Genomic DNA, 24,892 nt, shown 5'->3' with positions numbered 1-24,892 from the left:
AAGACTGTCATAAAATACGTCTGTCTGATGAAAACTGTTCGACTTAGAGCATACAAGGCTAAATTCACAGTTTCTCGAGTAATTCAAGGGCCATTATCCAAGAGTGCCTCAGGCGATTTGGGCGGTTATCGGACTTGGCTGAGATATTATGCCAACAAACACTGTCACCAAGTTTGGTGAAGATCGAATGAAAACTGTTCGACTCTGAGAGCGTACAAGGCTAAATTCACAGTTTCTTGAGTAATTCAAGGACCATAATCAAAGAGTGCCTGGGGCGAATTGGGTGGTTATCAAACTTGGCTGAGATTATTATGCCAATAAACAATGTCAGCAAGTTTTGTTAAGATTGGATGAAAACTGTTCAACTTAGTGAGCAAACATGCTTTAGACGCTGTCCGCATGCCTGCCACGGGTGTTCATATCATACCCCACGCTCTTTCAGAGATGGGCGTATAAAAAGCCAAGTATTATCCATAATTATAGGCACAAACTACAAATATCCCTAAGCCTGGTAAAATATTATATCTGTAACCAAACTAAAACATACCTAGCGCAGATGAAGTGTAACATACCTAGGACAGGTGAAGTGCAACATACCTAGGACAGGTGAAGTGTAACATACCCAGGGCAGATGAAGTGTAACATACCTAGGACAGATGATGTTTAACATATCTAGGACAGGTAAAGTGTAACATACCTAGGACAGGTGAAGTGTAGCATACCTAGGACAGGTGAAGTGTAGCATACCTAGGACAGGTGAAGTGTAACATACCCAGTGCAGATGAAGTTTAACATACCTAGGGCAGATGATGTTTAACATATCTAAGACAGGTAAAGAGTAACATACCTAGGACAGGTGAAGTGTAGCATACCTAGGACAGGTGAAGTGTAACATACCTAGGACAGGTGAAGTGGAACATACCCAGTGCAGATGAAGTTTAACATACCTAGGGCAGATGATGTTTAACATATCTAAGACAGGTAAAGAGTAACATACCTAGGACAGGTGAAGTGTAGCATACCTAGGACAGGTGAAGTGTAACATACCTAGGACAGGTGAAGTGTAACATACCCAGTGCAGATGAAGTTTAACATACCTAGGGCAGATGATGTTTAACATATCTAAGACAGGTAAAGAGTAACATACCTAGGACAGGTGAAGTGTAGCATACCTAGGACAGGTGAAGTGTAACATACCTAGGACAGATGAAGTGTAACATACCTAGGACAGGTGAAGTGGAACATACCCAGTGCAGATGAAGTGTAACATACCTAGGGCAGATGATGTTTAACATATCTAGGACAGGCAAAGTGTAACATACCCAGGGCAGATGAAGTGTAGCATACCTAGGACAGATGAAGTGTTACTAACCTAGGACAGATGAAGTGTAACATACCTAGGGCAGATGAAGTGCCACATACCTAGGACAGATGAAGTGTTACTAACCTAGGACAGATGAAGCGTAACATACCTAGGGCAGATGAAGTGTAACATATCTAGGGCAGATGAAGTGTAACATACCTAGGACAGATGAAGTATAACTTACCTAGGACAGATGAAGTACAACATACCTAGGACAGGTGAAGTGTAACATACCTAGGACAGGTGAAGTGTAACTTACCTAGGACAGATCCAGTGCCCATCAGGAACAGCTTTAACAGGTGGATTAAGACAGCGTGGATGGTATGATGAAGGACAAGTGTCACAACACATCAATTCACCACCGTCCTTACAAACACGACAAAACTCATTATGGTCATCATCTTGTTCTTGTTGTTCTTTAGTGTCAGCACCTTCACTCTCCTGTCAAAAAAAAAAAAAGTTATCCAATTAAGGGCAAACAAGCAACATTATAAAGCACTGGCTGAATCGAATTTATGAAAAAATAACTGTTAAAACAATCAGCAATGCAGCAAATTTATATTACTGTAACAGTTATAAAATGTCAAGTTAAAAGCATGCCAACACTAGTTACAAATCATTTATTAGGTTTCTCCCCAGTCAGCACATGGCTTAAATTTTACAAAAGTGCTTAGATTACAACCACAGCTTCCTTACTTTACAAGTAGTATGTGCATTATCAGTCAATAGTTACATCATGCCAATTGCCTTGCCAGCTCTAGATCTGTCAGAAACATGTTGCTGCTTTGTCAGGTGTAACAATGTTAAGGAATTATAATTTATGACCCTCAATTCCATTAAATGATGTTCATCACTAGTATGGCTCACAAATTTAATTTAGAATACCACCAGTTAATTTCGGATTGATATGAATTACAATCAAGTAGATTTCTTTATTTCAGAGAGTATCAAACAAATATGGTATTCAACCTCACTTGCCTCTTCTATTACTATTAACAACCCTTCGACCTAGCACTTGGAAAAAAAATGCTGAGGAGAGCTCTGTTTATGAACTCCAAAGAGAAGGGGTATTTAAACATTTAATTATGATTCCAAATAGATGGGACATTGAACCTTTAGCCTACTGCTGGTGAGCGATTCTGCCTTTGCGACCAGTACAGACCAAGATCAGCCTGCACATCCAGTCTATTCTATCTATTCAGTCAGTATATTTTCAATGAACATCCCTTCAAATAAGAAATTGTATTGCCCAAATTGAACAGACCAGTCCATTTTAGAAATTTAGCAGGGTAAAGGTTAAACAAACATTTTATACACAACACTGACAAAAGCAAGCTGTCCTAATGATGACACTGAAGATTTGGTAAGAATTTAGAAACAAGTTACATACACAATGTGGACATGACCACTTTCCTTCTGGTGCCTCCTCTAGCTCCGGCTCGAGACAGACAAGATGGTAAGCACGTGGACAGGTGTCACACAGGATAATCTCCCCTCCTTGTTGACAAACCTCACAATAATCTTGGTGATCAGTCTGTAAAATAAATACAAGATACAGTCAGAGGCATTACAAAATTTTATCCTGGAGACAAACAGGCATGTTTTAAACACATAAACTGCTACCAGCTGGGCATTCAATAGATTATACATGTACAATTTACACATGTAAAATACTTTCTCAACAAAGAAAAACTTAACAATATGAAGTGTGAAATTTTATTCAAACCGTTTGTTTGTTTGTTTTAGGTTTAACGCCCTTTTTCAACAGTATTTCAGTCATGTAACGGCAGGCAGTTAACCTAACCAGTGTTCCTGCATTGTGTACCAGTACTAACCTGTTCTCCGCAAGTAACTGCCAACTTCCCCACATGAATAATCAGAGGTGGAGGACGAATGATTTCAGACACAATGTCTTTTATCAAATCCTCATGGAGAACATATGCCCTGCCTGGGGATCAAACTCGTGACCCCGCGATCTGTAGACCAACGCTCTCCCTACTGAGCTAAGTGGGCGGGCTTATTCAAACCGTATCTTTGCTACTAGTGGACAAAAGACTTACACATAAGCCTTCTCAAAGTCTACATATAGGACAATAGATCCATCTCCATATAGTCTTTATTTGTTTTCTGGAATTATAACAGATCAATATTGATCTGTCACAGTATAATACATGTAGAATGTACATGATGAAATACCTCATAACCATCAGCATCAGGATCACCACCAAATGATCTTCCCAACTTCAGCCTCTTCTTGCCTTTCTTCCCCTTGGCACTTTTCTTCTGACGTTTAGGTTTCTCCTCGCGTTCCTGCTCGGCAATCATGCTTGCCTCCTCCAGCTGGCGCTCAAACTCCTCGTCACTTGTATTGTTACCCTCTCCTTCATCCTGCAACAGCACAACAGTAGTATCAGGTCATATACCTTTGACAACAGCAAAGATTTTTTTTCAATTTCCAAGTCCAAAACGTAATGTGATCTAAAAGTTATCATCATATTTTACATTTCTACAGTAAAAGCTGTGTGCCTTGACTAACCATTATTGATAAACATTAAACAATTCAAATGGCACTGATCAGCTTTAAGTCACACCAACACAATTCAGGTAATGTGGCAACTTTCCAGCCTTCATTGTGGAGGAATACCTAGGACGTCTCTCTGGGTGTTATTTCACAACCCTTGAGTAGAAACAGCAACCTCCAACAATCAAGTTGGTCGTAATTCACACCCCTGGGTAGAAACAGCAACCTCCAACAATCAAGTTGGTCACCTTCATTACGTGATGACTGAAGTTGGGATCAAACCTACAGTGTAAGTGGAAAGTAATTTCCAAGTCTGTAAAACTAGTATGTCACTGTGAGAACATTAACATTTGTAGGTGACAAATTTTCATGTCATTCATGGTTAATTCATGTCATTCATGGTTAATACATGTCAGAAATTAAATCCAACACAACACAGGAATATTCAATATATTTTATCTTTACTACTTGAACCTTGAACTGATGCCTCCAAAATCTGCTATCTCTGTAGAAACTACTAATTTCCATGCTTATGAAACTAAATGATTTTACAGTACAATATTCATTGTATTTGTTGTAACAGTAATATTTAAACAACTTACTGAGCTGCCCTTCTTCTTTCTCTTTTTCTTTGTTGACAGTTTTATTTTGAGAGGAGCCACAGATTTCTTGCCTCTTTTCTTCTTTCCAGATGATTTACCCTCCTAAAATTAGCAAATGTTTATAATCATATTTATTTCACTGCCCTTTTTACTATAACAATCACTATAAATTATAATTCATTGACAAAATCATTTAGCCATGAAATGGTTAAGTACAAATGTCGAACAAAAATACCGCAATGCGGAGCAAAATATGCCCGAAGGTATAACCTTTGACCCCTAAGTGTGACTTTGACCTTGTAGTGAGCCATCTGAAACATGCTCTCTGCATGTCGTCTTGATGTGGTGAACGTTTGTGCAAAGTTTCTTTAAAATCATTCAAGCAGTTCAGGAGTTATGGAGCAGACATGAAATTGCTATGGACGGACGGACACCAGCATCATAACATAACACGTCCCTTCAGACATATAACAAAGAAGTGTCATTTGGCACTTCTACTTCCCTTACCTGACCTTATTTTCTAAGCCAATTTTCAGCGCTTCTAATATTTGATCCAAATGGGTTTATTTTGGTGGAAAAATTCAACTTTAACACATTCAGTACTGAAAAGTTTCATGATGAGGAGGACTATGAAATCCCTATTTCCCCGCTACCCATCTACCAACCTCCACAATTTTTCAATGGATTCACAAGTTTTGCAGAACATTCTAATATGACCCTATTCATTTTCCTATTACACAAAAAAGGCAGATTTTTCTGATGTCAATTATAACGTCATAGCATCAACTGGCATAGCAGCGCGCTGGAAAAGAAACCGACAGAAAACTGGCAAATATTTAATAGATGTCATCAAAGATGTACTTTAAAATCCTTGAAAACATGTTAGAATCGAAATAATATACTCATTTTGTGATATTCTCTTCTATAAAATAATTGTTTGTAGTTCAGATGCGTATTATTATATCACTCGGGCTGCACCCTCATGATATAATTCCCTAACAACTGAACTCCAATGATTCTATTCAGCGACAAATATCAAAGTGAGATATAATATTTCTTAACAAGCAGCAAGCAAAAATTTGAATTCTGGAATAAGCTGGAAAATTTTCACCTATCTTGTTGTCACTTGGTGAACAGCTTACAAGAAAACGCCACACAAAAACCTGCAAAACAAACACTATCATATACAGAAAATCTTCCAAGATCACAAAATTTTTTCCAAATATTTTCTCGTAAATTTACCTGAAAAGATTCTTCATCCTCCTCCTCTTCAATGACATCATCGTAATCTGCCCCTTTCTTTTTCTTTGGTCCTCGTTTCTTCTTCGGCTTTTCTTCTACGAATTCTTCATCATCATATTCCTCATCTGAAAGCATTGTTCCTTTTAGTATAAGAAACAAGGCAAATCATGTTCAAATGTTAGAAATATTAGATGTATGAAATTTCAACATGTCAAACTATTCTTGTAAGAATGTGTACTTTTAAAGCTGCTCATCCAGTTTAGGAGAGATTTTTCAACATGTTCTTGTTGCCAAGTTTAGCATAGAATGTATATATGACACTTAAAAATTATAAAGTGGATGAAAATAAGAGTTAGATATTCGTAAAATTCAAGAATGCAAATTTTTTGCATTATTTAAAAGGCAGTTGCAATGGTTTTCTACCTTCTACACAATATTTCTGGTTATTTATAAGAATGTCTTGCAAACATTTTGTGTCAGTAAGTTTGTACCACTAGTCACTTTCAGGGTACTCACTTTTTATGAATTTTTGAGAGAAATTATTTTTCATCTAAAATGTATGGGTAAGTACCTTTAAACTTTACTACATAACCACACACTAAAGATTCTATAGTAGAAAAGAATATAAACAACAATTTTATTCAGTGAAAATGCATCATTTATACAAATGTATATATACAATGCCCATCTTATGCATGTCAGCAGATTTCACAAGCTGTTCAACTCTGATTTTCATAAAATACAATTAGTACATTAAACACAGATTTTGACCTGCAACATATCTATTATGCATTATATTATTACAAAGCAAGTATATTTGTGAATTTATCTGCCTAGGGGTCATACATCTTTGTTTCACACATGAAAATACTGTGACTAACAAAACTATCTACTAAAGTTCTTTTCTTGTAAATTTAAGAAAATCTGCAATGTATATTTCTGAATGTTCTAAGTGTAAATGGACCTTTCTATATACAGTTGAAACTTTGCATCTCAAGTTCCAACGGATCGAATGTCTTCGTGATAGTCAGAATTTCCAGATAAGCAAGTTCAAGATATCCAGTTTCAACTATAGTTCACCCGTATAATTATTTCTATAAACTTTATATCTGAAAGTATACACTTATTACCATCCATAGCATCAAGAGCTTTCTTTGATTTTTTTGTAGCTCGTCGACGTTTTGTTGGTTTCTCCTCAATGTATTCTTCCTCCACTGGCTCCTCCTCCTCAACCTCCTCCGGTTCCACATTCTTTGGTTTCCGTCCTCGCTTCTTCTTACCAGTGGACGCTTTTTCTTCAGTGTAGTAATCTTCTGCTGTATCTTCATCTAAAAGAAATAGTTCCATTTGTTACTGTTATCAAAACAAACCAATGTTACAACATATTCACTGACCTTGTAAACACAGTGTTTGTGACACATTTTAAGAACTTTATATTTAATCTAAATATGGCAGAATGTATGTTTTGTTTCCAAGCCTACTTTACAGTTTTCTCCTTCAACCTGTTTTGATTTTTCATTTATTTCAGAACTATTTTCAGAATAAATCTGAGAAGTTAAAGATTTGTAATCTTGTACTGTTAACCTCGAAGGCAAAAATATTTATATGAAAAACTTCAGACTAAAACTGAAAGTAGAGATTTTTTTGTTTTTGTTTGTCAAACAAATACCCTACTAAACTTACTTACCAGATTCTGGTTTAACAGCAGGTGTTGGGGTCTCTGTGAGTTTCTCTGTGGGCGGGGCCTCTGTGGTTGGACTGACAAGTCCCACCTTGGATTTCTTGTACTGACCAGCTGCAGCAGCAAATTCTCTCCATTTTGCAGCAATAAGTGTGACTAGTTTTGCCTGGGGAACCTGTTGGAAAGCAAGTTTGTTGTAATACTGAAAATACTGTTAAAGATATAATCACATATATCTTCTCTTTTTTTTTAAAAAAACTTGAGCACTAGTTAAAACAAACAGAAATGTTGTTTGAATGTTATGAATCAACCATGACAATGATAAAATTGTCTAACTTGCCGTAACTTATAAATGCTTGACTCCAAACCAAGAAGCAGCATGTATAACAGTCCAAAAATTCACAATTTCTTTCTTCTAATGAAAATAGAAGTGTTCCCAGTAAGTATAGCAACCTTGCTCCAATTACAAGCTGGTGCAAGTATTTCTTGTTTTAGATACCTTTGGATTTTGTTCTGCAAGTAAAGGCTGGATATGCTCTCTGAACAGTTTGTAGTTTGTCAGGGCCTCAAAGTCTTCATCAGTGTACTCCAGTTCAATATTTGCTAGACCATTCTTTCTGGCTATATCCTCTGATGTTTCGGGACCAGGCTGTCACAATAGAATAATTCATATGGAAACAATTACATTGTATTTACACACAAAACAATAAGTTGGTAGATTCTTTAAGCAACAATATTATGCACAGCAATAGTTATATAACTCCTTTTCTTGTCTAATAGCCCATACTTTTATCTAACAACCTACATAAGCGACTGATTTTCTTCAAACTCTTCTATAAACCCATTTACAAAAGATTTCAACTAAAATCAAACTTAAAAATGCCAGTTATGAGATCAATTAAGAGAATACTTTGGCAATATATTAGAAGATGATGAGGAACGTACCCTAGGTCTATCACGAGGTGTGCCCAGGTCAAGCATGGCCTTATCTTTCTTCTTTTTCTTATGTTTCTCTTCATCAGAACCCTGAAAATACAATTAAATACTTTCCTTAACCAATTTTACTTTCTACTATTCCCAATTCTTTATTATTAATTTATGTTAATCTTCAAATTAATGTAACCTTTTCCAATTGCTCAGACTGATAGTCTAAATTAGTAAAACCTTATACAACATAGTTGTCACTAATCACTATTTCCTTTAAATGAGCATGCAATACTCCTACCTGTCATATTTTTACAGAAACTGATAATCTTACATAGATCAACTACTTACATCTTCATTACACTGACTATTAACATCTTCATTAGTTACATTGACTACTGATATCTTCATTAAATTGACTATTTATATTTTCATTACACTGACTACTTATATCTTCATTACAGTGACTTCTCACATCTTCATTACCTTGACTACTTATATCTTCATTACAATGACTTCTCACATGTTCATTACATTGACTACTTGTGTCTTCATTACAATGACTTCTCACATCTTCATTACATTGACTACATATGTCTTCATAACAATGACTTCTCACATCTTCATTACACTTACTTATATCTTCATTACACTAACTACTTATATCTTCATTACAGAGACTTCTCACATCTTCATTACCTTGACTACTTATATCTTCATGACAATGACTTCTAACATCTTCATTACACTGACTACTTGCGTCTTCATTACAATGACTTCTCACATCTTCATTACCTTGACTACTTATATCTTCATTACAATGACTTCTCACATCTTCATTACATTGACTACTTGCGTCTTCATTACAATGACTTCTCACATCTTCAGTACACTGACCACTTATATCTTCATTATAATGACTTCTCACATCTTCATTACACTGACTACTTATATCTTCATTACACTGACTTCTCACATCTTCATTATATTGACTACTTATATCTTCATTACAATGACTTCTCACATCTTCATTACATTGACTACTTATATCTTCACTACAATGACTTCTCACATCTTCATTACCTTGACTACTTATATCTTCATTACAGTGACTTCTCACATCTTCATTACCTTGACTACTTATATCTTCATTACAATGACTTCTCACATCTTCATTACATTGACTACTTGCGTCTTCATTACAATGACTTCTCACATCTTCAGTATATTGACTACTTATATCTTCATTATAATGACTTGTTACATCTTCATTACACTGACTACTTATATCTTCATTACACTGACTTCTCACATCTTCATTACACTGCAAAGTCTGAAAAGACTGCTACGGTACAAGTTAGACATGACCTTTTTTGACAACTTCCGTTACTTTCGGCACATTTTTGCAGGCAGAAAAAGTTGTTTTAGAGGGTCTGAGTGTTTATCTAGACAGTTGTTTTTTCTCTCTGTAAAATATCGATTTTTGAAAATGGGAATCGATAATCGATCGACCAAAAAATATCGTTGATACATCGATATCGTTTCTATTGATGACAGCCCTATTTATTACATTGATTACTTACATCTTCATTACACTGACGACTTATATTTTCATTAAACTGACTACTTGTATTTTCATTACATTGACTACTCACATCTTCATTACATTGACTTCTTACAGCGTCATTATACTGACTACTTATACTTTCATTACATTGACTACTCACATCTTCATTACATTGACTACTTATATCTTCATTACAGTGACTTCTCACATCTTCATTACACTGACTACTTATATCTTCATTACAATGACTTCTCACATCTTCATTACATTGACTACTTGCGTCTTCATTACAATGACTTCTCACATCTTCAGTACATTGACTACTTATATCTTCATTATAATGACTTGTCACATCTTCATTACACTGACTACTTATATCTTCATTACACTGACTTCTCACATCTTCATTACATTGGCTACTTATATCTTCATTATAATGACTTCTCACATCTTCATTACATTGACTACTTATATCTTCATTACAGTGATTTCTCACATCGTCATTACCTTGACTACTTATATCTTCATTACAATGACTTCTCACATCTTCATTACACTGACTACTTGCGTCTTCATTACAATGACTTCTCACATCTTCAGTACATTGACTACTTATATCTTCATTATAATGACTTGTCACATCTTCATTACACTGACTACTTATATCTTCATTACACTGACTTGTCACATCTTCATTACACTAACTACTTATATCTTCATTACAATGACTTCTCACATCTTCATTACATTGACTACTTATATCTTCACTACAATGATTTCTCACACCTTCATTACATTGACTACTTACATCATCATTACAATGACTTCTCACATCTTCATTACATTGACTTCTTACATCTTCATTACAATGACTACTTACATGTTCATTACATTGACTACTTATATTTTCATTACATTGACTACCTATATCTTTATTACATTGATTACTTACATCTTCATTACACTGACAACTTATATTTTCATTAAATTGACTACTTGTATTTTCATTACATTGACTACTCACATCTTCATTACACTGACTACTTACAGCTTCATTACACTGACTACTCAGGGGTGTAGAAATGGGCCGGAAGCCGGAAAAATCAACCGGCTATTTGAGCATTCTCACCGGCTACTTTTTCCGCAACATCGAAAATAAATTTTGTCAATTTTGTGTTCAAATCCGCGGAAACTTGATGGTATACGAAGCTGCATTGGCTCAATCTATAGTTGTACCCACCTGGTGAGTAAATAATTTGTTTACTTCCGCTGAAAAACCCGTTGCTATTTTTAAACACGCACTTGCAGCATTAGCTCGGTGCGTGACGTCATTAGTCGCATCCCTCTAGTGAAATTTTACGGTGTGTACACCGCAATGGAGGGTGACAAGGTCAAGCAAAAAACACTTGATTGTTTTTTTCAACCACAGAGGAAGCGTAGTAAGTAAAACGTATATCATGCAACTGAATCTACAAGTTTATACCAGCGTGATAGACCGATATTTTTGTTTTATGCAACTGAATCTACAAGTTTTTGTTTTCACAGACTGATTTGTTGTCGCGGGAAACCTGGAATACACAATACGAAAGTACATATATATGTGCCGCATAATGCGGCTCGCAAGCGTGTCACTAAACGAAAAACAAACAAATAAACAAAAACAAAAAACACATACACACACACACGTTATTTATTAACTAGATCTGACTTTTAATCAAAGATATTTAAGTTTTTATTTAATAAAGTACACAAAACACAACTCGTTTGTGTATTAGAACCAGATCTAGAATTTGCGTGTTGACTGTTGTGAATCTCTGTTGTAATTATATGACACTGGTTTACAGCAACTCTCTTGAAGAAGTTTGGTGGGTCAGTCATATGCTTTGTTTTCGTATGAACTTTTGACCACTAATTACCATTCATTTTGCATTTTTGTTTTGTTTTAAGGGGGGAGGGGCTTGAAATGGATAAGCAGAATATTCTTTGAGTCTTGAGGAATTGTTACGAGTGTTGAACCTCAAAATATTGACTTAGATTTCATTTAAATATTTAATCTGTAATATTATGATTGGACATTGTTCAGATTTTCATAAATGTTTGCTTTTTTTTGTTTCAGAAGAACCCAATGATTCTGACCCAGAGAATACCCCAGAGATAGCTAAGAAAACTAAATGTACGATATTTGTTTTGAAATAGAATTTTTCTAATACTGATTTTGACAGTAAAAATATATAATAAATTGACTTTGATTCTGTTTGTCATAACTATAGTCTATATTTGGCAGTGTGAAACTGAAATGATAGATTACGTACTTTTTAATTTATAAATGAATTATAAGTTTTGTAAGTGTGTTTCAGATTCAATATTTAATCAGTTAATAAAATTAAATTTGTCAATAATTTCAGGTTCTGATCAACCAGGTCAAGCCACTTCCATTCCTGATGATAGTAAACTGAAAGAGTCTGCAGAAAACTGTCAGATGCCCAAGTGTACTGGTAGGTACAAAGACTGAACCTGTCCAAAAATGTTTTCAACACATTTTATAATTAAGTTTGCTTACATGCAGAAATAATCAAGAATTAAACCAGTTCAACAAATATATATTCTTTTCTGCTACTCTGTAATATGGTAACCTATATCAGCAAAGACTGAATGCATATATTTTAATGTTCAAGGTTCTGATGATACAGAGCAGAAAAAGTCGCAAAGTCATGAAGCAAGTGAAGCAAGACCTGATGCAGAATCATCTAAAGTATCAAAGTCACAGGATAGCTCAGATGTACCTAAGGCCATTGAAGTTGTATCTTTAGTGGATGATCTATTTGCACAGAAAGTTACTCACCATCATGATAAATGTTTCGCGGGTTGTTGCAGCCTTTCTAAGAATGAAGAAAGTCGTATGCTTTCTATGAAATATAAGTTTCAGCATAGTTGGTTGGACAAAAAAGTGTCATACTGTGACAAAACAGGTATTTGGTGGGCTACTTATGTTGAAGGAGAGGGCATATACTGTTTATTGTGTAAGAAACATGACTGCTTCAATCCCCAGAACAAATCCAAGACATTTAACAAGGAAGCCAGCTCAAGATTACGTTTACAGGCATTGGATGACCATGTTATGACCCAGCAGCACAAAACTGCTGTAACTACTGAACTTTTACAACGAGTCTCCTATTTCCAAAAAGAAATAGATGAACATGATAAAGTCTCAGATACAGTTTTGTTGAAGGTTTTTAGAACAATTTACTGGCTTGTTAAAGAGGAAATACCTAACAAAAAAGCCGAGTCATTGATACAACTGATAGAAAAGTTAGGGTTAGAAGAAATGAAATATTTTGACCATAAGTCAAGGCCATCATTAAGAGAGATGTTTTTGGTATTGGGTGAAGCTCTTGAGTGTTCTGTTTTAGAAAAACTAAAGAAAGCACCACACTTTGGTATACTTGTTGATGATGTCACTGATGTTTCTGTTTATGAGCAAATGGTTACATTTGTACAGTTTTATGACAGAGCTGAGAAAGATATTAAAACAGTATTTCTGTCCATAGATAATTTGCTGGAAGAGTCTGATTCTGCTAATGCTCAGACTATAACACAGATGATTGTTAAAACTTTAACAGACTTTGAGCTTGAAATTGGAAAACTGTCATCTTTTGTTTCAGATGGTGCATCTGTTATGACTGGCAAGCAAAATGGGGTTGCAGCCAGACTTAAGAAAGAGGTGAATCCTAAACTGATTAGCATTCACTGCATTTGTCATAGGCTAGCTTTAGCTTGTACTGACACATTAGAAGATGCAACCTACTTTAAACAAGTTAAGTTGTGGCTAGTTCAGTTGTGGAAATTATTTGAAAATTCTCCTAAAAAGTTAGCTGTGTATTTCAAAGTCCAAACTGAAATGAAGTCATTACTGTTTACAGTAGATAAAAGTAAGAATGTAGCTATGCATAGGCTGAAAAAAGCTTGTCAGACTAGGTGGCTGTCTTTTAATAGCTCAGTACAAGCTATCCTCAAGGAATATCCTACTGTGTTGCAGACTCTAAACAAACTGCAAAGCAGTGATTCAGCTGCACTTGGCTTACTCATTAAAATCAGAAGTTTCAAGTTTGTCAGTGCTGTTTATATCTTGGCAGAAGTTTTGCCCCATCTTGATCAGCTTAGCAAGACCTTTCAGCTAGGAACCATAGGCCTTTGTCAAGTACTCCCTTCCATCCAATACACGAATGACAAGCTTGATGAAATAGCAGACAGCTTGTCCCCAGTTGAAAAACTGTGTAAAGATCTTGAAACTGATGGTTGTTTGAGCATGCTAGAATTACAACCCTCGGACCATGACATTACAGGCATGAAGTATCTGTGTAGAAAATATATAGATGCATTAAAAAAGAATATTGAAGCCAGATTTGGCAACACTCTGCCAATTTTGTCATCTTTGGCTGTCATTGATGCAAACAAGGTTCCTGGTAAAAATGATCCAGCATTCAAAAGTTATGGTGTTAAGGATATACAGGTAATTGCAGAGTACTTTGATCTTGACAAAGATGAGCTCACTGCTGAATGGGGCAAGTTAAAATATGACTTGTTAAGGTGGAACTCTGAGGATGAAGTCAAACCTCAAAATGAGTGCCTGAAAAGGTTAGTGAGTTTGAACTATTTCTACCCCATTCTTAGTGACCTTGCTGATATTTTACTGTCACTCCCTGTCTCAAATGCATGGCCTGAACGTGGAGCTAGTGCAGTAAAACGAATTAAAACTAGGCTGAGGTCAAGTCTGAAAAATGATATGCTTCAGGTACTAATGAATGTTAGCATAAATGGTCCAGAGGTCTCAAGTAATGAGTGTGATGAGGTCTGTAAGGCTTCTGTCATGCTTTGGTTATCAAAGAAAAAAAGAAAGAAACTGCCTACAGGTAAAATTTCTAAAAGCACAGCCACTGCAAGTGTAGTGAAATGTTTTTCAGAAGCAGAGGTTCAAACTGATTCAGTGGCTGAAAATGTCATTAGCAGGGAAGAAATTTCTGATATTATTAGAGCAGAGTTGTTGGCTTATGACAAATCATGTAGACTTGAAATGAATGAATCTGATTCTCAGTCTGATTATGATAGTGATGACTAATGATAGAACAGTTGGTGATGTTCCAAATACTGCCATTTTCTAGTCAATGTAAAATTGTGTCTACTAGTCAATATTATATGTGCCAATTATAAATGTTTTTTGAATTTCCTTTTACATAATTAAATTCATCAACAAGCCAAATAAATGATGAAAAACCTGCCTCAGATGACTCGAGTTTTGTCTTCCAGAGAGGTAAAAATCACTGTCGGCTCGGGGTGCTTCGCCCCCCTGATCCCCCCACAAGGGACGTTGTCCCCTTGACCCCTACTGGGGGAGGACCCCCAGACCCCCCTTCCTTCTACTTTGCTTGATTTTCCTGCTACTCCAAAACATTTCTACACCCCTGCTACTTATACTTTCATTACATTGACTACTCACATCTTCATTACATTGACTACTTACATCCTCATTACACCAACTACTTATATTTTCATTACAGTGTCTACTTATATCTTTATTACATTGATTACTTACATCTTCATTACACTGACGACTTATATTTTCATTAAATTGACTACTTGTATTTTCATTACGTAGACTACTTATATCTTCATTACATTGACTACCTACATCTTCATTACACTGACTACTCACATCTTCATTACACTGACTACTAACATCTTCATTACACTGACTATTTATATTTTCCTTACACTGACTACTAACATCTTCATTACACTGACTATTTATATTTTCCTTACACTGACTACTAACATCTTCATTACACTGACTATTTATATTTTCCTTACACTGACTACTAACATCTTCCTTACACTGACTATTTATATTTTCCTTACACTGACTACTAACATCTTCCTTACACTGACTATTTATATTTTCCTTACACTGACTACTAACATCTTCCTTACACTGGCTACCTGAATCCTCATTACACTGATTGCTTACATCTTCATTACATCAACTACAAACATCTTCAAACAAAAATATGCCTAAATTACTTACGTCATCATCATGATGATGCTTCTTTTTCTTTTTCTTCTTCTTTCCACTCCCATCTTTCTTCTTCCTCTTCTTTCCTTTCTTCTCCCCTGCATCTTCCTCTCCATCAACTTCCTCTTCTGTAAGAAGCACACAATCAAATATTTACCAGTCTGTCCACTAATCAAATATATATACCATTATGTCAATGTGATTAAATTTCTTGCCATTCTGCCAACACAATCAAATATATACCAGTCTGTCTGTCAACAAAAGTCCTGTCTAAAAATATCCAATGATTGTGTAAGATTATCACCAGGCTTTTCAGCTAGTAACTGTTTGTAAAATTTTGACCCTAAGATCGTACGACGTAGCTTTTTTCTGATTGTCTGTCCATTGCTAGTTATCAAAATAAAGTTGAACTTTACTTATACAATTATGGAGTCATCCAGACACTTGTCATAGATCCATATATCCCTATGCCTGGGTTCAAGGTTACACAACTGGGTTTGAACACCAGTCTCAGAACACAATTATATCATTGGTCAATTTTAAGTCTGTTCTCAGCAACAACCAATCAAATGCTTGAGTTCAGAGTATGGTCCTCAGCCGCCATTTTATAACCAAGTAAATGTATGCAAACCTCACTAAGTAGTATGTTAGTGGTAAGAGAGACATTAGGTAAAAGAACTAAAAGTATCAGTGTAGACTGACCCAACAACACACAGTTTTCATATCAAAGAAAACTACGTAACTAAAATATCATTTTCAAGTTTGACACAGTTCTAACAAGTAATCAGAGATAAATGAAGTGCCACAAAACTTTAAAGTTCCAAGCTTTGGATGCGGACATCAATGTAACTGTCACCTTCACAGACAGGGTAGGATCACTCTCCAAGGTAACATCTAGATCAGTGCACATCCATACTGTGCATTTATCGATTCCAGCTTTTGTATGCAACTGATAATGGAACAGTATGAATCCAGATCAGACTTCAAGGATGTGCAAGCTGATCTGGATCCATACTGGTCACAACAGTGGGATTCTGTCTGAAAACCTACTTTCTAAATCCTAAAATGCCTTTTTATCAATAGAGTTATATAGAGAAATTCTGACAATCAAAAGCCTGAAATCAGGGCCAGTCCTGAAAAATCCCAGGCCTTTCACAAAGTCCTAACATTGGTTTTTGGCAAAGCTTTTTGCACATCAGCACTCATTCATTACCATTATTAGGCTTTATCTACTGCACAAAAGCCTTAAATTAAAGACATCACCAAACAGGTCTAGGCATTTTCTAAGATACAAGTTGTCAGTCTTGTTTTTATCTACATGCAAGAAGACATGCAAAGGGCTACATATGAAGCTAATATAGTATATTTAACATGCAGGATTTAAAATTGATGTCTTTGAATAGAAGAAATATAAAATGTGAATCCTGGGACTGAACCAAGTTAAAAATTCATGCCAAAGAAAGTGTGTTAAAATCTGTTGATGCAAAATGACTCCATCCCCCGAGATGAAAATGAAATACAAACGTGAAGCTGCAAGGTTAAAATATGATCTGTTGCACAACAATTCAAACCACACTGATAAACTCTAAAAGTAATAAAACTGCCACTTTTATTCTGATTATTTGCTTGAAGCTCTATTTGTGAGTGAAGACAAATAAAGATGTCAGTTAGATTTATTTATCTTAAGTGTGACTGGTCACAGACAGAAACTAATTTAGTCTTAAATCTGTGTGTGAACACAGCATTAAGAACCATGCCATAGTACAGAACTGGAAATTTCAATTAAGTCATGTGATACAAACATTCAGACATATTTGTTTAAAAAAAGGAGAGATATGTCTCGATTTGCTAAAATGATAACTTTTAAATGCTTTTGCGTACTCGTCAATTAAAACAGCACTGTTATAAATTTAAGCAACAATTTGCAAAATTATGTTGGAAAGATGAATGGTTAATTAGCCAGACAATAACATTTTACAGTGAACAAAGTGTGGGTAGCAAACGATGAACCAATGACAAAACCAGGTATATATACAGGGTGATTGGCCTAACTGCCAGCTAAACAAATATACCAAATATATCTATGATAAAGCATGGATACTTTAATAGCACGAGCTGTACTTACGAGGCACCCTAACGTGCTCGTCACCATGACCAGCAGGTAAAGACGATTGGGTTGTGTCATCATACTCTGTAAATTAACCAAACATTTAATTCCGTGAACACAGTTATACCTAACTAACCCTATTACCAAAACGGAATGCTTATCTACCCATTAAACTGAAAGTGAAAGTAGGTAAGATGTTTCTTTACACAAGAAAATGAAAGAAGCATGTATCATGATGTAACTAAAAAAATAATCTTTTCAATTATTTATCATTTTCATTCCTTGTCATTCAATATTTCTTTATAATGTAATCTTCATTTAGCATTAAATAGATGTAATCGCTAGAGCTGCCGGCAAGTCGACCTACTTTAGTTTCACTTCGCGCATGCGCAGTACTGTCAACAATTTCCAAAACTCGTCCAATTTATTGTTCAGTTAAGACAATACGATGGCACTATGAACTAATTAAGACTGACCAACCTAACAATTATCATGAAAAACTAGTACAAGGAAAATATATGGCGATTGCCTCTTTGTTGCAGAAAATCCCACTGTTTCTAAAAATAGAACACACATCAAAGAAAATATGCAAATGAACAAAAGACAATCTCGAGTATACCTCGACATGAAAACCACATGTGACAGACTTTTAAGCTTCAGAATCCAAATATTTTACATTCATCTCACATTCAAAACTCTGAAAAGTTAGATGTCACTAAATATGTTAGCTTACAACAAGTAAAACACTTGCATGGTGTAGTTTAAATGTGTCAACCGGTGTAATTAGTTTGCCGAAAATTAACACAACAATGGATTTACCTTCAACGCCTTCTTCTAGTTCCATTCCTTCCTCAAACTCTTCATCACTTCTCTCCACAGCAGCCATGTTAGACTGATCTTATATTCAGTCACAAATCTGCAAAGTCTTGTAACGATTTGAAATAAATAAGTAAAGATAATCTTTGATTAGTTTGTGTAATCAACTTTTTCACCGCATCCCGATCAAGAAGCGCGTGACGTCACTGATTGGATTTCTATCCCATAGTAGTACGAATTAATGAGCGGTCACGTGGTATCGATTTTGCAAATTATGCGCGATTTGCATTAAAATAGATACAGGATAAAAGTAATATCATATTCGGATACAGACAAAAATATTATTGCAGAGAAAATTAAAAGTCGCATCAATTATTATTAATATTGTATTGATCCTGAAAGCTAACTGCATGCATGTTGTATATATATTACATGTATCTGTATAGGGGAAATTCTGCTTTAAAATAACTCTCAATTTAGACCGTGTTTTTAAGTCTTTTTTTTTTTAAATAAAGAATCTATTAATATCCTGAAATACTTAAAATCTTAGATCAAAATTTCAGAAATCGCGTAATTTCTAATTATGAACTAGACCTACCTGAAAAGGAATGTAGGCCTGCCTGCCTAACTTAGGCCGATTTAGAAAAAAAAATAAATTTAACCTTGAACGCTTTTAGAACTGCAATATTCCCAGCTCAAGTTAAGATCCTCATCAAAAATTGAAAAGTTACTAAGAAACAAAATGAATATAGCTTCAGTCGTATATATTCTAAACTAAATTTACACCACCAGGATTTTAATTATGTTTTCTAAGGAAAGAAATGCCAAAAAGTCATTTTGATTTTTTTTGCCCCTGTGGCTTATTGTCACAGGTGCATTTTTTTTTCAAAATGACTTTTTGTCATTTTTTTTTCTCAGAAAACATAGGCCTAATTGTAATAAATTTAAGTGTATATGGCTCATGGGCCCATACTGTATTCTATGTACGCTACTGCCACAGGTCTGTGTCTGTTAATGGAAGTATTGGTCGAGCGGATTAAGACGCTTTCATACGGATCGAAGTGAATGTCCCGGGTTCGATTCCGGCTACTCCCATTGCGATGTACCCTAGCTTGGGAAAGGTACTTTATCACCATTGCCGCAGTCGACCCAACTGTAAATGGTTACCCGCAAATTGCTGGGGATAATGTATAATTGGTTTTAATTGCTCTTAAATTAGGGTTGTTCAAAAGCTCTACAGAGCATATATATTATGTTCATTGTTTTATAAAGTGACGGTAAATAAATAAAATTTACCTTCTAAACATGGCTCGATTTGATTTCCAGTTAAACAAAGAAGAAAATCAAGCTCTATATATTCTGCGATAAACAACGGTTGACGCGCGGACCGGTAAGAGAGCATTATGACGTCAATTATGATTATTGCCGCATGACGTTCGATACATTACTCCTCGCGTAAACGAAGTCCAGTATAATATCTATTAAAATATATCAATGAGCATGTCAGAATGAAAACAATCAAGGCCTCCTTGTTATTTATCGTTTAATTTACCACGGTTCATCGTTCAGATGCTTCAGTATTTAACCACTCGGGCTAACGCCCTCGTGATTCAATTCCTACGCATCTGAACTCTGAACCGTGTTAAATCAGACGATAAACAACTCGAAGGCCTTGATTATTTGTTAATTTACCTGTCTGAACCACAAGGCAAGATTTGAAATTGCGTGTAGCTTCAGAATTCATTTATTTCAAATCTATCTAGTAAAAATTAAAAATTAGCTCGTCTGATTAACCACCTATAATTGTTGCGTACGCCACCTTAATTCAGTCGTATTACTGTCACCCTCGACCTTTCATGAATACCATTCCATACATTACATTGCTATGAAAACCGTTGTCATGGTTGTGTACCTGTTATTATTATACCCCAGGCACAAAGTAAATGGGGAATATAAAAGGTAAAGGTATTGTTTATTATAGTGTCACCCTATTGAAAGGGCCAGCCAATTTGGCTTATGAGACACCTTTATTGTGCGTACCAATTACCCCCCAACTCCTACCCAGGCGGATAGAAGTCGGTACCCATTCATTTAACTAACTCGCGGCTCACAAACCGGCCTTTTCGGATCGAGTCCCATGACAAACATCCCCGGACGAACTCTCCCCATACGGCTCGAACCTTCGACCTCCCGATCCCGAGGCGGACGCCTTAACCACAGGGCCACGGTGATATTGGAGTCACGCATGTCCGTCTGTCCTTCCGTACTTACGCCCATAATTGGTGTCCCCTCTATGTCTTCATATTATAACCACTGGGAAAATTTGTCATAAAAACCTAGACCAATTCTTAACCTTATGAAGACGACGTGAAGAGCGCACATCCTAAGTTACTAGGTCACACTTTAAAAAAAAAGCATAACTTTTTGTCCGTTATCCTCCAAACCGCTTGCATGGAAGATTTCATGAAATTTGCGTCGAAAATTCATTTCACCAAGACGACGTGCAGGGCATGCACCCAAAGTCATTAGATCAAAGGACAATGCCACAATTACAGGTCAAAGGTCAAACAGTTTGACATCGAGCCCGCTTTTTCTTCTAAACCGTTCGGAAGATTCTCATAAAACTAGTATCAACTGTTGACTTCATCAAAACGACACGCAGAGCCCATGACTCGAATCATTTAGTTCAAGGTCACGGTCACACTTGAAGGCCAAATATCAAATAGCTTAACTTTGTTGCCGCTCCATATCTTCTAAACCGCTAAGAGGATCTTCAACAAACAAGTGTTATCAGGACGACGTACAGAGCTTGCATCATAGGCCACTATATAGATCCAAGGACAAGGTCACACGTATACCAGGCCAAATGTTGAATAGCTTTAATAACATCTTGGTTTAAACAGTATTTATTGATATAGTTACAAATGTTACAATTTAACAAATATACAAACATAGAGGATTGAGTAGGAAGCTTTAAGCTTTTTTTAGAAACTCTCTTTAATAACATCTTGTTTGCTCCACATCTTCTAAACCGCTTGGAAGAATTGCATAAAGCTAGTATCAATTGTTCACCTCATCCAGAGGATGTGCAGAGCCCGTGACCCGGGTAACTAGGCTAATAGAAGCCATAGATCAAATAGGTTAAAAATCAAATAACTCAAATTGATGTCCACTCTATACCTTCTTAACTACTATAGAAGTGTTTCACAAAACGACATCAGTTACTAGCCTCATGAAAAAGGTATGCAGAGTGCACAGCCCAGGTCACTAAGGTTCAAGGTCAATGTCACATTTGAAAATCAAAGACATTTTAATTTACCTATTTCAAAGCAGCGCCGACTGGGTCTATTAATCACCTTTAGTGATAGCTCTAGTTTTAAATGTCTTTTTACCCCCCATTTTAATATCTGCTTGGACCGGCATGCTTGTCTCGTGCCTTTAGATGTCTGAGTGTGCGCTTGTCTTGTGCGCGTTCGCATGCCCTGCGTAGGTCAACATTATTTCCCCCCGCATTCTAGTGTACGCACGCTTTGAATTTATATAGACAGTGCGGCTGTGCGTAGCGCTTTGGGTAGGCTGTTGTCACTGTTTGTAGATGAAGCTCGAGGGTAACTGTTTTCTCAGTTTGCCGAGTTGCAACCAAACCAAAACAGTTACCCAAGTGCCGGTTATTCTCATCTGCATTTACTACCCATGGTAGATTATTTCTCTTACCGTATTTCATAAGTTATTTTTCATAACGTTTATGTACGGATCAAAAACAGCTAAACTATTTCCACTTACAATTTACTTACCTTGGATCGAGACCTTCATTATTGGTTACGGAGGACATGAGATGCTTTTCTGTGTCGTATTTTAGGTATACTGGCCTAACGCCAGCCAGCTGAGTGGCTTGCTGAAATGATGATCTGGTTACAAATATTATTGTGTGCAAGCTTTGTTCTCTTATTATTAAATGAAATACTAGAATATCCAGAGTTAAGTAATAGCCACTTTTCACAATATCTCGTTTAATATATCACTGCGTTGAACCATGTGGACGCATTGGCCGAGTGGGCTAAGGCGTTTTCTTACGGAGGTGAAGGCCCCGGGTTCGATGGCTGCTCCCATTGCGGTGTGTCCTTGGGCAAGGTACTTTACAACGATTGCTTCAGTCGACCAAGCTGTAAATGGGTACCAGCAAATTGCTGGGGTAAGGTATAATTGGTTTTAACTGTTCTTAAAATACGCTCGCTCAAAACCTCTACAGAGGTTACGTTCATTGTTTCACAAAGCGACGGTAAATAAAATTAACCTTTACCTTTATACCTTTATCTTTACCATGAGAATGGCTCACTGTGTACCTTAATTGATAATAGTATATATTGAAGTGGCATAGTCCCTTCACCAATTCGCCTGACGACATCACTTCTGCCTCAAGTTATTTCCCAGTTACACTTTTTATGGAGATGTTATTTACAGTACCCAAAAAGACACGAATACACACATTTAAAATTCATGCATTGCTAGATGATATATCCAGAATGATTAGCAAAGAGCGCAATAACTTTGCTGATGAGTGCAACATCTCTCATGATTTCTTTTCAACAATAGATTCTCGACACAATAAGTGGCTATTTCTGGGAAATGTGTGTCTCTTCAGCCCCGGATAGTCCAACATTTCTTTCATTATACACCATTTCAAACATTTCATTCATGTTCTAAAAGTATAGCGTCACTTTACACCAATCTTATATAACATTCATAAAACATCCAATACATGCACGTTATAGTCACTCGGTCAGTTACTCAACATTCATGTACTCACGCAACACCAGTATGTACTCACTCGCTCAGTTACTCAACATTCGTGCATTCATGTACTCACTCAACACCCGTACATATATTATGTACTTACTCGGTCACTTACTCAACATCTGTACACTCCTGTTCCCACTCGGTCACTTACTCAATTTTCGTACATTCATGTACTTAATCGGTCAGTTACTCAACTTCGTGCATTCATGTACTAACTCAACATCTGTACATGTATTCATGTACTCACTTGCTCAGTTAATTCATGTACTCACTCAACAGCAGTACATGTATTATGTATTATGTCAGTTGCACCACATTCATACATTCATGTACTCTCTTAAATTACTCATTTGATTTGCAACTCTCAGCTTTTAGCTAGTTTCACCTTGAACAGAAGTTTTATTCATACTGGTATTATAAAAGCACATTTGAATATGTATATTGTCTCTTGTAGTTCTAGGAAGAACGGTCTTTTACAATACAATTGTTTTATGCTGTATGTAAATTAATATGTTTGTAAATGAATGAGACGTAAATAAACTATAAAACTATAAAACTAAAAACTATATAATTATACGTAATTATATTGATATTTTGTTTCAAAATACATACCTCTTTACATAAAATGCACAGCTAATTTTATTTAAGAAATAATTTATAGCAAAAGAGTGTTTTAACACTTATTTATGCACGATGCGCGGTTATACGTCGGGCGTAATGATTTCACGAGTGTGCAGCCCGAGTGAAATTATTTGTACGACGTATTACCGCCTGAGTGAAGAAATAGTATTAAAATACGGTTTTGGTATACATTATTTCGATTCTAATATTCCCTTACTCTAAAACAGTAGATAAAATATAGTAGCGCTCTTTCTTGGTCGCAACAAAAACATTGACCTCACGGCACGTTGACGTGACGTCATTCTAGCGTAAGAGAGTTTTAACAGAGAAAAGCATTTAGAAAAAATGTTTTTACACAGAACCACATCCGTAATTCCAAATATAATCATGGGAATATACAGGACAAAAGAAAGCTGTTTCTGACAGGTCTGTCACTAAGAGGAGGACAGGGGTTTTACCGTTTAAATCTACCTGTCAAATACAGCTCTATCCATATTTTTACTGAAAGAGTTTTGGACAACAAAACAATCACAAAACTGCGAGTGTGTAAGAAGTGTGACATGTGGAATCAGTCAAAACTAAAC

At 35.9% G+C, this 24,892-nt stretch overlaps 1 protein-coding gene across 7 annotated transcripts in view; it reads right to left on the bottom strand.

Moving 5' to 3' along the window:
* Positions 1-19,106, bottom strand: part of LOC123527702 (chromodomain-helicase-DNA-binding protein Mi-2 homolog) — a 48,780-nt gene extending 29,674 nt beyond the window's left edge. For 3 of the 7 annotated variants that reach the window (XM_053523893.1, XM_053523892.1, XM_053523894.1), the window contains exons 1-12: positions 18,894-19,106; positions 18,093-18,158; positions 15,980-16,095; positions 8,355-8,435; positions 7,909-8,058; positions 7,416-7,584; positions 6,859-7,056; positions 5,729-5,868; positions 4,487-4,588; positions 3,560-3,751; positions 2,754-2,897; positions 1,623-1,804 (exon numbers count right to left, since the gene is read on the bottom strand). In XM_053523893.1, the coding sequence (XP_053379868.1) occupies positions 1,623-1,804; positions 2,754-2,897; positions 3,560-3,751; positions 4,487-4,588; positions 5,729-5,868; positions 6,859-7,056; positions 7,416-7,584; positions 7,909-8,058; positions 8,355-8,435; positions 15,980-16,095; positions 18,093-18,158; positions 18,894-18,960 (1,607 nt within the window). In that variant the 5' untranslated portion in view covers positions 18,961-19,106. The remainder of the gene's footprint in view (positions 1-1,622; positions 1,805-2,753; positions 2,898-3,559; positions 3,752-4,486; positions 4,589-5,728; positions 5,869-6,858; positions 7,057-7,415; positions 7,585-7,908; positions 8,059-8,354; positions 8,436-15,979; positions 16,096-18,092; positions 18,159-18,893) is intronic. The other 4 variants (XM_053523898.1, XM_053523897.1, XM_053523895.1 and 1 more) reach the window with 3 other exon arrangements.
* Between the last annotated feature and the right edge of the window lie 5,786 nt (positions 19,107-24,892).

This window comes from Mercenaria mercenaria, chromosome 14 (genome assembly GCF_021730395.1).
Source record: "Mercenaria mercenaria strain notata chromosome 14, MADL_Memer_1, whole genome shotgun sequence".
Lineage (NCBI taxonomy): Eukaryota > Metazoa > Mollusca > Bivalvia > Venerida > Veneridae > Mercenaria > Mercenaria mercenaria.
This window is presented reverse-complemented; position numbering and strand designations above follow the sequence as displayed.